The sequence below is a fragment of the Clavelina lepadiformis genome, chromosome 1 (genome assembly GCF_947623445.1).
Source record: "Clavelina lepadiformis chromosome 1, kaClaLepa1.1, whole genome shotgun sequence".
Classification (NCBI taxonomy): Eukaryota; Metazoa; Chordata; class Ascidiacea; order Aplousobranchia; family Clavelinidae; genus Clavelina; species Clavelina lepadiformis.
The window spans coordinates 22,513,606-22,529,425 of record NC_135240.1 but is presented as its reverse complement, the minus strand read 5'-3'; the positions used below and the strand labels follow the sequence as shown (position 1 = coordinate 22,529,425).

Below are 15,820 nucleotides of genomic sequence, written 5' to 3'. Positions count from 1 at the left end.
GACCGGTGAGACATAATGCGCTACTGTGATTGTTGACATAACGGAGACAGTACTGCAATTAACAACCACAGTACACCATATGCAACTGCCAACAATCATCAGTACTTTATATCTCAAACCACGCCCAGAAAGACACCCAAAGTTATGTTTACTGCAGCTTATCTTTCGTGAGAGTTCAGTTGATCGTTCTGGTTGATAAAAAAGAAGCAACAAAGTGTTGACACAAGTGATTAATGGAAGAAATTGTTTTGACTATTAGTAGAACGAAGACGAGAGAGAACCGACTGAAACGAATGTTTCGAATTAACCATGTGTTAATGAAATAAAATTAATCATCAACGAAATTTGAAACGATGGGTATTATTTTCAGTTTGATTCTTAATGCAAAGAAAAAACGATTACAATCTAATTTTATAATTTCTATTCCCAGCTTTATTGTGCGCAATTTATAATTACCGGGTTGCATTTAGAGCACAAAAGCGAGCGACATATGAGATCAAACACACCAGTCATTTATTGAAAAATTGGAAGTAGGCCAGCATTATTGTTAATTACGGCTATTGTTGTGCTACAATTACGAACGTTATGAATTAAATTCTTATTCCGTAACCTATTTCTTGGATATAATTTATCAACATAAAACGACGCTAACTAACTTTTCAACCCATTTTTCCATTATTTGCTCTTGGCCAACATGGTCACTTATCGAAACTTTCGTCGTGAAACAAAGATATATTGTGATGTAATAATCTCTCGATGATAATCTCTGAACGACCCAATAGAGGAGGGTTATCGACTGCAAAATGGCACATTTTGTCACTGCGTAAATAGACTGTTGTAAACTCGTTGTCAGGGTGATTTTTTATCATAAATTAAGTATTAAGAAACATGGTGGTGACGTAGTTGTAGCGGTATCAAAGCCTAAACCGGGAGAGGTTAATTTAAACAGTGTGTATGAAAACAAAGTTTTATCACACAAAATATATATCTACGAAGTAATAGATTACAGGAAAAAATATTAAGTATCTTTTAGACCTGAAATAGGTGATTATTAGGGCAACCAAAAGTCAATATGGTCAATTTTTTTTTACCTGCTCAGAATGCTATGAAACAAGCACAAAACAAGTTTCAGCTTTGTACGACGTGTGGTATAGAAGTTATTAGGTCAGATAAAGTCAAAATGTTACGTTAGGTCAAAATACGGTCAAATTGTTTCGTTAGGTCTTTTTTTTAGGTCAAAATCTATTAAACTTGTAATTTTGTAACCATTTTGTAATATTATTCTTCCGTTTTTCTCTTTTCTTGTACCGCAAACAATTCCAGTCCCGCAAATTTTACTTAGAACCAAAGCCACAAAGAGAGGGAAGGCTTTTCAGCGCGTTTGGTGACGTCACGATGTGACGGCATTGCATTTGAAACTGCAAGTTGTCAATCTTAATACGCAGAAACGAAAAAAAAGTCAACACTAGAAAAGCATTTTGTCATTTTTAAATGCAGCTTTAGATTAGAAAGTTGCTGTAGACAGTGTAGAGACTATCAGTATAGCGTTTTTCAAAATGAGGTCAAAATTTAAACGTTTTAGGTCAAAATTTAAACTTTTTAGGTCAAAATAAGGTCAATATTTAAACTTTTTAGGTCAAAATGAGGTCAAAATTTACAAATTTTAAGGTCAAAATTTAAAATTTTTAGGTCAAAAAACTGGTTGCCCTAGTGATTATACGGCCAGACCTAAGAGGATATAATTGAGATAATATAATGACGTGTTAATGAAATAAGTTAATTTGTGAAGTTATGACCTTTCATCACATGTATGAACATCTTTTTTACATTTCTTACAGCTTTTTAATTGTTTTGTTTTTTTTGCTTACAACGTTACTAACTTGTACTAATATCTTATCGCACCACATTGAGTGCATAGAATTGTATCATACTAGGAGCTCTTGTTTGAAATAGAATAAATCAGTTTTCATACAAGTTCTCTGTTTCGGTTTGGTCACTTCACGTCCGATGATGACATAGGGTCAAAACACTGGTTGAATCAGGACGATGCGCCTCTGTGCGTTGGATGGTGTCCAAAACTAGACAGCCATTGTTTTAGTTGGGCTTAATTAAGTGAAGGTGAAATAGTGCGCCAAAGTAACGAACCAAACATAAGAATCACACCCCAATGAAATTTTTTTTATCATGGTTAAGTATTTAAGATAACTTCAAACAACATAGGGTGATAATGACCAAATGATTTGTAATTCCCGTTTTGCAGAAGCGGTTGAAAGTAAAGCAGCAATTATCTTATACTTGGCAAAATATCAAAACACAGAGAATTCCTCATCATCAAATCTTGACATCAGACCCATCAGATTTGTCTTTGCTCAAGGACTAGTATTCTTTGAATTATGCTTGGATTGGTACTTAAAAAAATAATAAAACAAAAAACAGCAATTTTGACCAATTATTATTGTCGTTGTCAATTCAACCTGCACTCCTGTATATGGCATAGCAGTACCCTCTGTACTTTTCATTTAAAGCAACTTAATGTTTTTGTTTTAATACAAAAATTTAATTTGCTATCTCTAGTGCACACAAACGATTTCTTTTAAAATATTAAAACAAGCAGTTAATTTGCTTTATTTGAAGAGTTTTGAAACATATGTAAAACAATCTGTATTTCGTAGCCTTGCACATCTCTTATAGCTTTTTTGAGTAAGCATTCCAATGTGAAAAAAAGTGCTTTTTACATGATACATACAATTATACTTCTATACAAGCATACATAAATAACTCCGTCACTACGCCTATCATGTTTATAATCTAGTATTGGGGATACACTTTTTATACATCAACAGACTAGAAGCCAGTGGTTTAGTTAAGTGTGAGATAAAAAAAACGAACAAAATTTGCTGAAATTATCCCAAATTTGGGCAAAATACGGTGCATTCTACAACCTTCTAGTTAACATTGTGTAAATTTAAATTTGGATTAATTAAATAAAACATATCTTTCTTGGGATGCCAACGCACTCTTATGTTATGTTACTATGACCTAGCAGCCATGGTGAAAGCCACATCAACAATTCGCATGTATGTTGTCCTGTGGACAGATAACAATCAATGCTGGAAAATAGTGATAATGTGAAGTGGCTAATTAATTAATTCACTCATTATAAAAAGTTATATGCTTAAACTTTATGCTATACAGTCTTATTTTCTATACAAAATCTATCCCTGTGAAGAATTGCTACTAGCCTAGTGATATGCACAAACTTTGCAAAATATTTTTACAGACATAACAGTTAAATCATAACTAATATATACCCCAGTAAATTACAACCAACCAAATTTCCACTGGATACCTGTCAGTCTGATTCATGAACAGATGGAGCAAAAATACAATTAAATTATAAATGAATTAATACCAAGAATACATCGGAACCGGAAAAAAATGCATTGAGAATATTAAATTATGATATTTTTGTACTTCAGTACTCTCGATGAAAAGAGTGCAACATTAGTTGCAAGATTTTGGTAACTTTAAGAATTGGATGGAGAAACAATAATAAACTTAGGAACAACTCAATTTCACATTGCAACAATGGTGAAATATCTCAGCATGACCCGATAATTCCCATATAGGATACACGACTGTGTATGGTTGTGCATGTTTATTTGGCCATTTACACAATACTCACTTTTAAACACCATGTACTGAGATATGTTTACTAAACTATGCTATACATTAGAATACCAGGATGTCTGCTATAAATAACGCAACAGCCTACCATGGCAGACTAGTAGACTACATATGCACATGTAGCCTAGATGTTTGCTGGAAACCTAGATCTAGTCTAGTGTATAACTGCAGAGTTTGGTTTGGTGCGCTCAATATTTTCCGAGTTATCGTCACCATTTTTTTGGGCGACATGATTTTTTCGATCGCCTACACTTAACAATTGAAATTGTTGACACACTTTGATTCTTTTTTAAATTACAAACGTTCTGGACAATGGATTGTAAAGATTTCGCTCAGGTCAGTTGCATATGAAATCTTTTGAAAAATTTTGAAAATATGTTGTCTATAGTTCTTATTTTGCAGTGCATTGAATCCTACACACTGCGCTTGTCTGATATTATGTCTAGATATGTGGTCAGGGAAGAATGTGACGTAAAATGCATAAGAGTTTGCGTGTAATCTGCACTTAATTTTTAGGTCATAAAGAGATTAAACCAATTAAGAGAGAAATTATTTAGAGGTTTTGTGCAAAAGTGCACAACCAGGGGACGACACAATTTGAGTAGTTAGGGTCTAATAGACTAAGTCATTCTGTGGTTGTGCATTTCTGCACTAGACCCTTATTTCCATTAAAATTCATAAATAAATAAATATGGTTTACACAGCTTAACAAAAATTAAAAGTTGCTTGGCTTGGGGCGGTGAAAGACTTTTAGTTAATTCTGTGTAATCGCGCAAGATCTTACGGTAAACGGCCATACGCTGCAGTTAGGTTTAGGTTGCAATATTTTAACATTTATGTCAACAAGAAACTGAAAAATAGCTTTGAACATACGCTTTTTTCGGTGGAAAAGGCCTATAGTTACAGCCTAACTTTTATCTTTCTGTCCTTTGACTGAGGAAAGTCTTTACACTAATTAAACCGGGCCTGCGATGATTGTTCATCGCTCAAAAATTAAAGCAAGCTTAATGATGTTACCTTAAACCTGACTGCTTAGGCTAAACCAAACAATAACTAGCATAACCGGAATTTTCAGATCAAATTCAGGTTTTTCACTCTTCTCAAAATGTTGTGTGTTGGCAGTGTTTACACTTTTCTCATTGCGCAAACAAAAATTGATGTCTATGTATTGTAGAGACAACTCACGGGTTGATACTGAAAAGGGGTGGAAAATGCATAGCTGTTTTCTTTTTTTGGCATAGAACAGCCTGAACAGGGTTGTAATTGTAAGTCATTTTTCAGACTCGAGTCAAGTTTAGTGGCCGTGCTAGTTGCTACCACCAGTAATTACCTTAATTATTTTTGATCACGTTTTAAGTCTTTTTGGCTTTGCCACTATTTCTCATTCATTGGCGATTGCGACTGGCAACTGGCTTATTTTTTCGATCCCACCGCGCTTTTGACGAAAAATAAAATGATTGATGATTGATTGAAGTGTAATCAATTTATATGATGACCCGAGTCAAGTTAATTCAATGCCTATAACCTAAAAATTTCCTGACGTCACACTACGACAACATGTGGCATGAAATTGGACATCACAACGTTATGGCTATCTCCAAATTGGTCTAGTACTCTAGTTGATTTTTTCTTTCAGAGAAGTGTAACTATTTAGAAAAGTATCTGTTTTAACTATATATGAATTATTTTTTCCGTCACAACATGATTCGAGTCGTTTGATCTTTAAGTGAAGTCATTTAGACATTTGTTTCGAGTTTAGTCAAGTCATAAAAAAACGTAGAGGGTCTATTGTTAATAAAGTTATGCTGCCCAAAGTAATTATTTATAATTACTCGCGTTTGCTCTGAGAAGAAAACGGTATCAAAATAAAGGGCTCACATGAAAACTGCGTTGTATTACTAAATTTTTTTTATATCGTTATCAGTTTTGCCCACCGGGCAGTTCTTTTGACCTACCGTTATTGTCTTTTTGCATGCCGTACCCGGGCAATTATAATAAGATTGATCAAAGAAACGATTAGGTCTACAAAGATAAGTTCGTGTTCTCTTCTTTGCTCTTAGCTATATGTAGGCTAATTTACATTACCTGTTTTTTGTTACACTATGAAACAAAACAATGGATTTGTTTTTACTGATTGTTTGCAAGACTGCTGGATTGCACGTCATTGAATATCATCTCGGCAAATCAAGTAGGGTACCGGAGCATACATCAATATACTGAGCTTTTCAACAAACTATATAGTATTTATAAATTGTCTTTAATATTCAAATATAACGTCATGTACAAAGAATATTCTCAGCTACAAAGTAGATGGTTGCGAGTAATGGTTATTACAAGAAAAACAAACAGGTCATATTTAGCCTATATTAATTGAACTTAAAAGATCGCTTGTATGACTTGACTGAAAGGTTTAGAAAAGTTCAGAATGCGATTACTGTGGTTGTACTCGTACTAGGCCTACCTGATATTTGCAAATTTGGCTGTTAGCCAGCACGTTTGCCTCGTATGAGGCATTTGTCTGTTAGTCATCAATAGGGCAACCAGTTTTTTGACCTAAAAAGTTTAAATTTTGACCTTATTTTGACCTAAAACGTTTAAATTTTGACCTTATTTTGAAAAACGCTATACTGATAGTCTCTACACTGTCTACAGCAACTTTCTAATCTAAAGCTGCATTTAAAAATGACAAAATGCTTTTCTAGTGTTGACTTTTTTTCGTTTCTGCGTATTAAGATTGACAACTTACAGTTTCAAATGCAATGCCGTCACATCGTGACGTCAACAAACGCGCTGAAAAGCCTTCCCTCTCTTTGTGGCTTTGGTTCTAAGTAAAATTTGCGGCACTGGAATTGTTTGCGGTACAAGAAAAGAGAAAAACGGAAGAATAATATTACAAAATGGTTACAAAATTACAAGTTTAATAGATTTTGACCTAAAAAAAAGACCTAAAGAAACAATTTGACCGTATTTTGACCTAACGTAACATTTTGACTTTATTTGACCTAATAACTTCTATACCACACGTCGTACAAAGCTGAAATTTGTTTTGTGCTTGTTTGATAACATTCTGGACAGGTTAAAAAAAATTGACCATATTGACTTTTGGTTGCCCTAGTCATCAAACACCCGGGCAAGGCATCTGTGTGTATTTTACACGGTCTTAAATTAAAACGATATTTTACACTTGTTTACATGCACAATGTTGCATGTATATTTACAATCTTATATTATATAATATATCACGACATTTTAAGCTTCTTTAATCACACGATCTCAGATAAAAAAATCTATTTCATCGATATGATTCGAAGTGAGGGGCAAGTCCAAAGACAATTTGGCCTTAAATCAAAGAGTAGTTTGTCAGTAAATATACTGGTAAAGGGATTTGTTTTAACATGTAGTGGTTAAGCAGCTATTGCCATAAATTGGTGCCAAAAAACGCAAATTAATCTCTTAATTATAACGAAGTTGGCGGGCGGTTCTTATCATGTTACAATAATTAATAGAAACAATAGGGATGACTCAAGTATTTGGATGTGGACGACAAGTAAATAGTAATAGGTATAATAAAAGCGTACTTAAGTGTATAACAAGAACACTTTGCTTTAAATAAGCCTAAACTAGCTTACCGTTGAGGTATTTGTACTGGTTAATGTACAGTAGATACTAACCTACAGTATGGTTCAATTTTGGCAGTTGGCTCCAGCGTTGTCCGGTACCGCTAACTGCGGTAAAAACAAGAATGCTTTACTAGTTCATGTGCTGTAATTTGTGACATTCCTATGCTGAAAACAAACATTACCTGCTACTAATCACCTACGTATGAAGACGTATTCCATCCAAAACGCGTTAGCTAGCCTGTCACTACTATCATATCTAGGCATACCATATTTTTGTGATCGAAAACCGGGACGCTTCAGAACAACGAGCCTTATCAGATAAATGTGATTCATATTTTACTAGGAGTATGGAACTATTTTAGATTCCTATCGTCAAGGACAGCTAAAGTAGTAAGACAACAAGAAAAACTAAAATAATGTATTTTATTAGGAAACAAAACAACATTCAAGCATTTGTAAATTTACATAGTCGCCCAATCATACTTTTCTGTAGACAATACTTTCTTGAAGAAGTCTTTAGGCTACAATACAATTTTGGCAATAACTGCTTAACCATTACATATTGTTAAGAATTCTTTCACCAGCATGTTTACTGGAAACTGCTCTTTGATTTATGGCCAACTTTTGTTGGACTTGCCCCTCACTTTAACATTATTAGGAAGTTATATGTTCAAAACAATTGTTTAACGGGAGAAATGTTTTGCTAATGGTGGAATTGATTCGGAAATTAAATAGTCTCTTTTTAAAAAGAGTTGTGCTAGAGTTAATGTTTTGTTGAACAATCAGTTTCCCCCACTTGATTTTCGAAAATCTTACAACAAAACATTCTGTTCCAAGCCTGTTTACATTGGCTATGTATTTAAACGCGGGATGGGCAGTAAGATTTTTGTTTACTGGGAAGTACAGTATAAATGCAAAAGACTGTTGAGCACCGAGTAAGTTATATCCAACCATAGACGAACGAGCGCAGTAGTAACTCAACAAAGAAATCCGTGGGAAAGTTTACTTCCTGAACAAATTTAATTTCCTTAACGTAATTTAGAGTGGTGTGTGTTTTCGTCTGCTTTTCCATTGCCAGAGGTAGGCCTGTAGAAGATAGGCTATCATTTGCTGAAGTGCACATACCAACAGAAATGACTTATAATAGGCTGACTAAACATTCTGGATGCTATAACTTATAAAAAGGCGTATAGAATGCATAAGATCTTCTTTCACAAAGAACTTTGATAAAATACTAGAATTTTTTGAAATATGTAACCTCTCTGCACCAGAGCGCGCGTAGCCTACGTTGCATACCAATCCCAATGCTTATAACACTTTCATGCCATACTGGACTGCAGTGTTACCGGTTTTAAATCAAAATGAAGCAGTTGATGTTATACAATAAAACAAGTGTGCTTGTTATATTTCGTGGCAAAGTTAACTCTTGCATTTCAAACTAAAAATTTTAAGAATCTGGATGGAGTCATATTAAAGCTTTTCATGACACTGCCATATAACTTTCTAATTGTTGTGAATACAGTGTGGCCTATAATTTAATAAAGTATTCTAGCTCAGGTTAAAAACAATAAAAACGATCACATTGAACCTGAATCCGCAAGCTCCGCTATTCCACCGATGTATTGCCTTGCAGGCTCCACTGTGATTGAGAGAGGTTGTAATTAATGATAGTAATAGTGATTTAGCATAGGCCTAATATGGTAGGAAACAGGATTTGGTAACTCAGTATTATTGAACGAAAATATGTAAAACTGCAAAAGAGGCCTACGACATAGAGGAATGACGTAATACTTTCTAATAGACGATATAAAGCAAATATCAAAAGTGACCAACTTGTAAGAACAAACTTTGCTATATTTTAAAAGTTAGCTCTTGGCTTTAAACGTTTTAAATTCAACAGAACATGATATTTAAGCTAATGTTACTTGCCTTCAAAAGAAATACGATGGGAAGCCTTACACTTACAGCGAAAAGACAGACGTGTCGCTGCAAAGGGAAAACGCTTTTATAAATCAATAATGAAATAATATTATCACCGTAATAAGTTCAAAATAAGTAGAATATTTTCATCAAAACAGGACGTTTGAGTATTTTTAATTGTTTACTCAAAGCGTTTATAGCGTTATTCCATTCGGTGATTGTTTTCACTCTAGTCTATAGGGCAGGGGTGTCCAACCCGTGGCCCGCGGGAAGGTTCTGAGTGGCCCGCGCGGTATTTGTCGAAATGACTTATATTATCAACTGAACCGCCTACGTAATTTATGGCGAACTTACATTCCGAGAAATTGACATTTATTGTTTGTTTACTATTTTCTGACATGGAAAACTCGCATCGCATTGCTACATCATCCATCTCACCGAATATTACCAAACTTGTTAGAGAAAAACAGTGCCAAACTTCACATTGAAATGTCGACGTGTAGTAAAAACTTTGTTGAATTTACTATATCTTCGTTTGTTTGTTGTTCTCGTAATTGTAAAAGACAATAATACGTATTTCTCAGATTAAAATTTTGGAGTGAGGGTTTTAATTAGAAATTAGCAGTAAACACTCAAGTGGCCCGCGCAATCATTCGTACATCGCATGTGGCCCTTTGGCCAAAAAGGTTGGACAGTGGACACCTCTGCTATAGGGTACAATGTTTATAGTTTTAGTCTCGTGAATATCTTATTCTTTGGACCTTATATGTAGGTAGGTGCAATTAATCCCGGTACCAACTGAAATCCTTTGTAAAGATGTCTCCCTAGTCATCAAACAGTCGCGAACTGAAAATCTATTTTCGTAAAACAAAGCAAAACAATAAACTAGATGTGACCAGACCACTGGCCGTGCCTCCTTCACGCCCATGTATTCCAAATAAAACTCGAGTTACGTTGTTGGGGAAATCCTCATTGGCGTCACCGATATTAACCCTATCAGACAAGTCAATTCATATCGCAGCACGCCTATGAACCAATTTAAACCGAGAGCCGAATTCCATGTTTAAACAATAAATTTGTTCTTACAGCCAGTTACTTATTAACGTTATGCATGATTTTGATAGCTTACAGTATAAAACAGTGCGTGTTCTTTCCAAGGCTACTTCTTTGTATATCGCCCATGAAGGGACAACGCAATACTTGGTCATTTATCATCAAGCTCTAAATAAATGAAGATCAGAACTAAAAAAGATTTTCGGTTTAAAGTTAGTATGGTTTAGAGCATGCAAAATTTCAACACAAGGTTTTCTAGAATATAGTGTAAGTTATTTATGGTTATGCTAAGAAAGTGTGGAAAACCACAAGATTAAAAGCAAAGATATAAACAAATGATGTTCTATTGTTTGGCACTTCGTTTGCAACAATGCACACAACTTGAAGTGATCATTTAAAACGGTGGAATTTATGTGGTATATGTTTAGTTTAGCCTTTTTATTTTATAGAATAAAAACTTTGAGTATCTGCTATGGAGAAATTTTGTCGAGTCAATATTCGGTCAAATCAATCTTTGTTATTGCCTCCTCTTACTGTGCACCTTAAACAAGGAAACATCTTATCATCAGATTGCGATGTAATTGTCAATACAACCGGAAAAGATTTTAACCTTACCGGTAAGTGCTGGTTACGCTTCGTTTATAGTTTATTTGTACAGATCCACATATTGCTTTGTGAATTACACAGTAAACAAGCATACCTGTGTGTACTAAAACAAATATTTTACTTTACAACTGCACTAAAACAAATATTTTACTTTACAACTGCGTTTGCGATTTGTGTATCATGCCATTTTGAATTACGTTGAAGCACATTAATTTACTTTGAAACAGAGGGCCAGTTATCAAAAAAGCTCCTCCAAGCAGCTGGTAACGAAATTTTGTCGGATTGTCAATCGAACCCATATTTTCAATCTTCTGCCTGTCGAATAACGAAAGGAGGAAATCTGAAGTGCAAAAATATTGCACACGTAGTCACTCCAGTCAATGAAAATGGTTTATTTGAAATATTGCAAGAGGTTTTTGAAGTTGTAGACGGAACTTTGACTCTTAATACGCTGGCCCTACCCGCAATTGGAACAGGTGAAGAAGATTTCTACAAAAATCGTTTTTTATATGCAATATAATCAGGGTTGCCATCGGTCTGGATTCAAAAATAAAGACGACTAGGAAACGAAAGAAGAATATTACCTTAAACAGTGCACAACAGGAGAAAGCAATCAATGTTACTAAAAAAAGAACGAGACACTATTTGCATGTTCTTAATATTGATATCTCTTTGGTACAAAATGGTATACTAAAGGTGTCGAAACTGCCCAAAATAGTAACCTCTGCCCTAAAAGTAAGACAAAAACAAGGACGCAAGTGAAAATAAGGACGTTTTTTCTATAAAAAAAGACAAAAATATTTTCTAACACACAGACCTTCAAAATAAGGACAATTCTTAAGAATAAGGACGGTATGGAAACCTTGATTATAATAAAAGTAGTCGCTATATATGACGAATACTTACTGGTCTTGTTCTATATCAAGTTTTCTTATAGATGTTATTGATGAGATGATTTGTATAAAACAAATTGATGATCAAAAGCTGGAAATTTCTCAGAATTTTTACAAATTTTACTAATTTTAATCTTGACTTACAGGAGAAGCAGGTTTAAAATGTGAATCAGTCGCTGAAACCATGCGTGTCGCGATTGAAACGTTTGCTGTCAGCCAGCCGCAGAATCTGAAAAGAGTAGACGTAGTTGTCTTCCAGCCAGCGATGTTAAATTCTTTCAAAGCTGCCTTCTCCGAAAAAAAATTATCCCAGGACACATCAGCAGCACCAGTTGGTGAGTTTTTTTCGCTAAGTTTTGATTTGTGGCACTTTGATTGCTAAATATAATACTTAGTCTACATACGTGTAACACATATGCAGTGTCGCCTCGCTCTTTGCCACCTCGCTCTTTGCCGTCATCAACGTGTTCGGGTAGCTTACAAGAAGTCGGACCTTTTCGGCCAATACCTCAACCTTCACCATTTTTTTGCAATCGCGTTACACAAGAGCTAACCGCTTTTGGTGAGCAAATTCCTTCTTAAGTATAATTTTCCTATGTTGTTATCTGGTTGTATATGAATGACATATTTATTATTATTGTAGAAAACTTTGGTCGTTTGTTCGGTCCCCAGCCAGAACAATATCCGGGACGCCTTGTTTCTAATCAACAACATAGTGGGGCCTTGTTGCCATCAGGTTGTGCCGTGAGAAAAGAAAATCATAGAAAAATATGCCAAATGCGTCTCCGAGGCTGTAAAACCAATAAACGTCTTCAAGTAAATGAACTTCAAAATAAAATAACAACTGAGTGTAAATTGGATGAAAACCCGGAAGGGTATTTCAAACATCGAGATCTATTCGTTTTACTTTTATTAGTTGTTTGCAGAATCAAAGAGTTTTGCAAAATGAGCTTTTGACTTACTTGGACGACGATGAACTTATGGAGATAACGAATCTCGGAAAAACACAAAGTGTGAATATGAAAAGAGTTCAAAATTTGTGAGTATTTTTCTGCAAGACTATGTATGCTGTACTTCTGTAAAACTTCAAAATACAACTAGCCTATAGTATTAAGGATATTTTATCAACAAAAGTCTTATATGTTACTTGCAGGCATGGCAGTCGAATAATTATTAGCGGCTCCCAAGACAACGTTAACAAAGCGTTTGAAGAAGCTTCAGAAATTTTAAGAAGATTAAAATCAGTTCTGGTTTGTGCTCAAAACGTTAGATGGACATATCACGACCCTATCGAGAACGTCACGAAAGATTTTTCAACTAAACATAACTTTCAAATCGAAGAAGCATACTCGGTATAACATTTACATACAATTAATATTATTCGCTCAGTGTATTTCGACTGAAGTGACATTTTTTTACAAATACTTTGTCAAATTTTTCAGAAAAAAGAAGTGGATACAGTTTTAAGTGCCGACTCGAACTGCTTTTACATTGATTTAATTAACATGAAAGAGAGATCAATTGATAATGGGAAGGTTTATGACATCAAACGTTGTCCAAGATCATTGATAAAAATACAGAACCAAGGCGCAGACATTGAATACAACCAACGTAAGTGATTTTCTTTACTGTACTTACTTTAGTGTAGCTTACGCAGCTATAATTAAAACATGTTCTACTGGAACAGCTATTTTACTTTACTCATCCTGCATGCGTACCAAGTTGATTACAATTGTATAACTATGAGGGTTAACGTAGCTTCTGCGTTACGTAGAGTTATTACAACATCGTTTGGTGTTTCCTGAAACCTGCTCTTCTGACATCGGACAAGTTTTGTGGAAAAAGGTAAACCTTGATCGAAATACCAAAGAATACTCAGATGTGTGTGATTTTTTTGCTGCAACCATTAACAAGCCAATCCAGTTTAAGTTGGTGAGTATAACTATACCGGTATATACTTTCATCGTCCTATTGGTTTGCTTTATGGCGCGACCGCGGGAATTTTAATTCTAAGAGAACTTCACCATATTAGTTGTGTGAAGACTTTAGTGCAACATCCTTAAGTCAATTATCATAAAATGATAATTGCTTATGTTTTTTAATGATTAGATCGAGCGCATTCAGAATTATACCCTGTACACGCAATTTGTTGCGCAAAAGGAAAAAGTTGAAACAAGAATGAAAAGCAGAAGAAAGCAAGGTCCAGCGACAAAGCTACTTTTTCATGGAACTTCTGCCGACACAACTGAGAAAATTTGCAAGGATGGATTTGACAGGAGTTTTGCTGGGAAAAACGGTACAAGCTGAAGATGTAAACTACCAGCTTTTTGTCGACAAAGTCATCATCTAACTCTCGTGATACTTTATGTTTTTCCCCAGGAACTGCTTACGGCAAAGGAGTTTATTTTGCAACCACCGCAAAACTTTCCTGTGGTTTTGCGAAACCAGATCCCAAACATGAACGAAAGATGTTTCTGGCTGAAGTGATCACTGGAGAGTTTTGCAAAGGAGGCCAACAACTTTTTACTCCACCTACTATTTCAGGATCAAAAGATGACCGATATGACAGTGTGGTCGACAATGAAGAGAACTCAAAGATGTTTGTCGTGTTTAAAGATGCGAGTGCTTACCCACTTTATCTTATTACTTTTAAATAATTCGATGAAAGCTGTTTCCATCATGAGTTGTTTATCAAAATACGAACAATGTTGCCAACAAACTTTTCCCTACACATAGGTCTATAGGCCTGCGACTTTAAGTTCGTATAAGTTTCAGTTTATTTACTTTCCACTGCTTAAAGTAGAATGTGTCGGCATGATCTTTTCTGGATGAAATGATATTTGTTTAAAACAATTTATAAATTAATTATTTAGCAACAAAATGTGTTGCTTTTTAGTCTCTTTCACGTCGACTGCCGTTTTTGTTCTTTAAGTACGGTTCCATGGATAAAAATGACTCTCAGTGTAAAGGTTATATTTCGCAATGAAATGTTAAGTTATATATACTAATATTAGTTTGCACGAGTGTACCTTCCAAAAGACGATGTTTGCATTAAAACAAAATGGAAACCAAACAGGCCGATAAAGAACTTGGAAACACAAATAAAATTCGGAATAATCATAACACCTTAAATTTGCTGTCAAGACATTCTTTGATTCAGATGTGATTTTAAGCAGCATGCTGGTAGTCTTAGAAAATAGCGTTAGTAAGAAGAAGTAAATCTTTCACAAAGCGTGATTTTGCTGCCATCTTTGTGGATAGCATGGTTAAGTTTTAGTTACGCAACATATTGTTTGTAGTTTTTAGCGTATAGCGAAATAAGTTTTAAGATAGTAGCTTGTATAGCATCTCAAATAAACCATAAATTCAAACGTTTGAGACACTGGACGGATTGGTTGTATTTGTAGTATGATACAGGAAGAATGCGTATAGATTGTCATATAACTTCATAGACACGGTTTTTGTGGCTGAGGTTGTCCCAGACTTTAAGAGATTAGGGTGGGTGCCAAACAAGTGAGTCTTTGCAAAACTGTTGGTGTGTTTAATGTAGGCCGAGTCTTTGTTTACGTTTATTAGTAAAATTGAAATGAAAGTTTCGAAAGCCAAGTCTGGAATTTGGAACTCAAATAGGCTAAATACAGTTTGATAAGGGAATTGGTTCATGTTTATGCGTAGAACTCGCATAGGTTTACATGTGATTTAAAAATACACTAGAGCAATATTCTTAATATGTTTTGCAGATCTTTTAAAAGCAACTGGGAAAAACTAGGCTACTTATGGGTTGTAAGAAAATTACTATGATGAAGTTCCTGATCTCACCTTTAAATTTCCATCTTCTTGTCGTACACTCTAAGCAAGGAGACGTCTTATCTACTTATTGTGGCGTGATTGTGAGTATAACGAAAGAGGTTGTGACTATACTGCTGTAGTATGTTTGCAACCATAAAAACTCAATAAAATTAAGCTACACTTACTTAACTTACAGGCAGTCAATCGTTATGCTTTACACATTAACGCTGCCAACTTTGTACCATACGAGTT

The 15,820-nt window shown here is 34.8% G+C and overlaps 1 protein-coding gene across 2 annotated transcripts; it reads left to right on the top strand.

The window, feature by feature from the left end:
- The first annotated feature begins 5,749 nt into the window (after positions 1-5,749).
- Positions 5,750-14,787, top strand: LOC143444245 (protein mono-ADP-ribosyltransferase PARP14-like). 2 transcript variants are annotated; one of them, XM_076943414.1, is made up of 12 exons: positions 5,750-5,875; positions 10,730-10,897; positions 11,114-11,362; positions 11,926-12,114; positions 12,201-12,341; positions 12,423-12,595; positions 12,706-12,818; positions 12,933-13,131; positions 13,222-13,390; positions 13,554-13,711; positions 13,889-14,075; positions 14,159-14,787. In XM_076943414.1, exons 2-12 carry the CDS (start codon positions 10,753-10,755, stop codon positions 14,434-14,436), a joined length of 2,001 nt encoding a protein of 666 aa, XP_076799529.1. In that variant the 5' UTR covers positions 5,750-5,875; positions 10,730-10,752; the 3' UTR covers positions 14,437-14,787. The 2 variants fall into 2 exon arrangements, with proteins under 2 accessions (XP_076799529.1, XP_076799528.1); XM_076943413.1 differs by lacking the exon at positions 5,750-5,875 and adding an exon at positions 10,436-10,547.
- Positions 14,788-15,820: the final 1,033 nt, after the last annotated feature.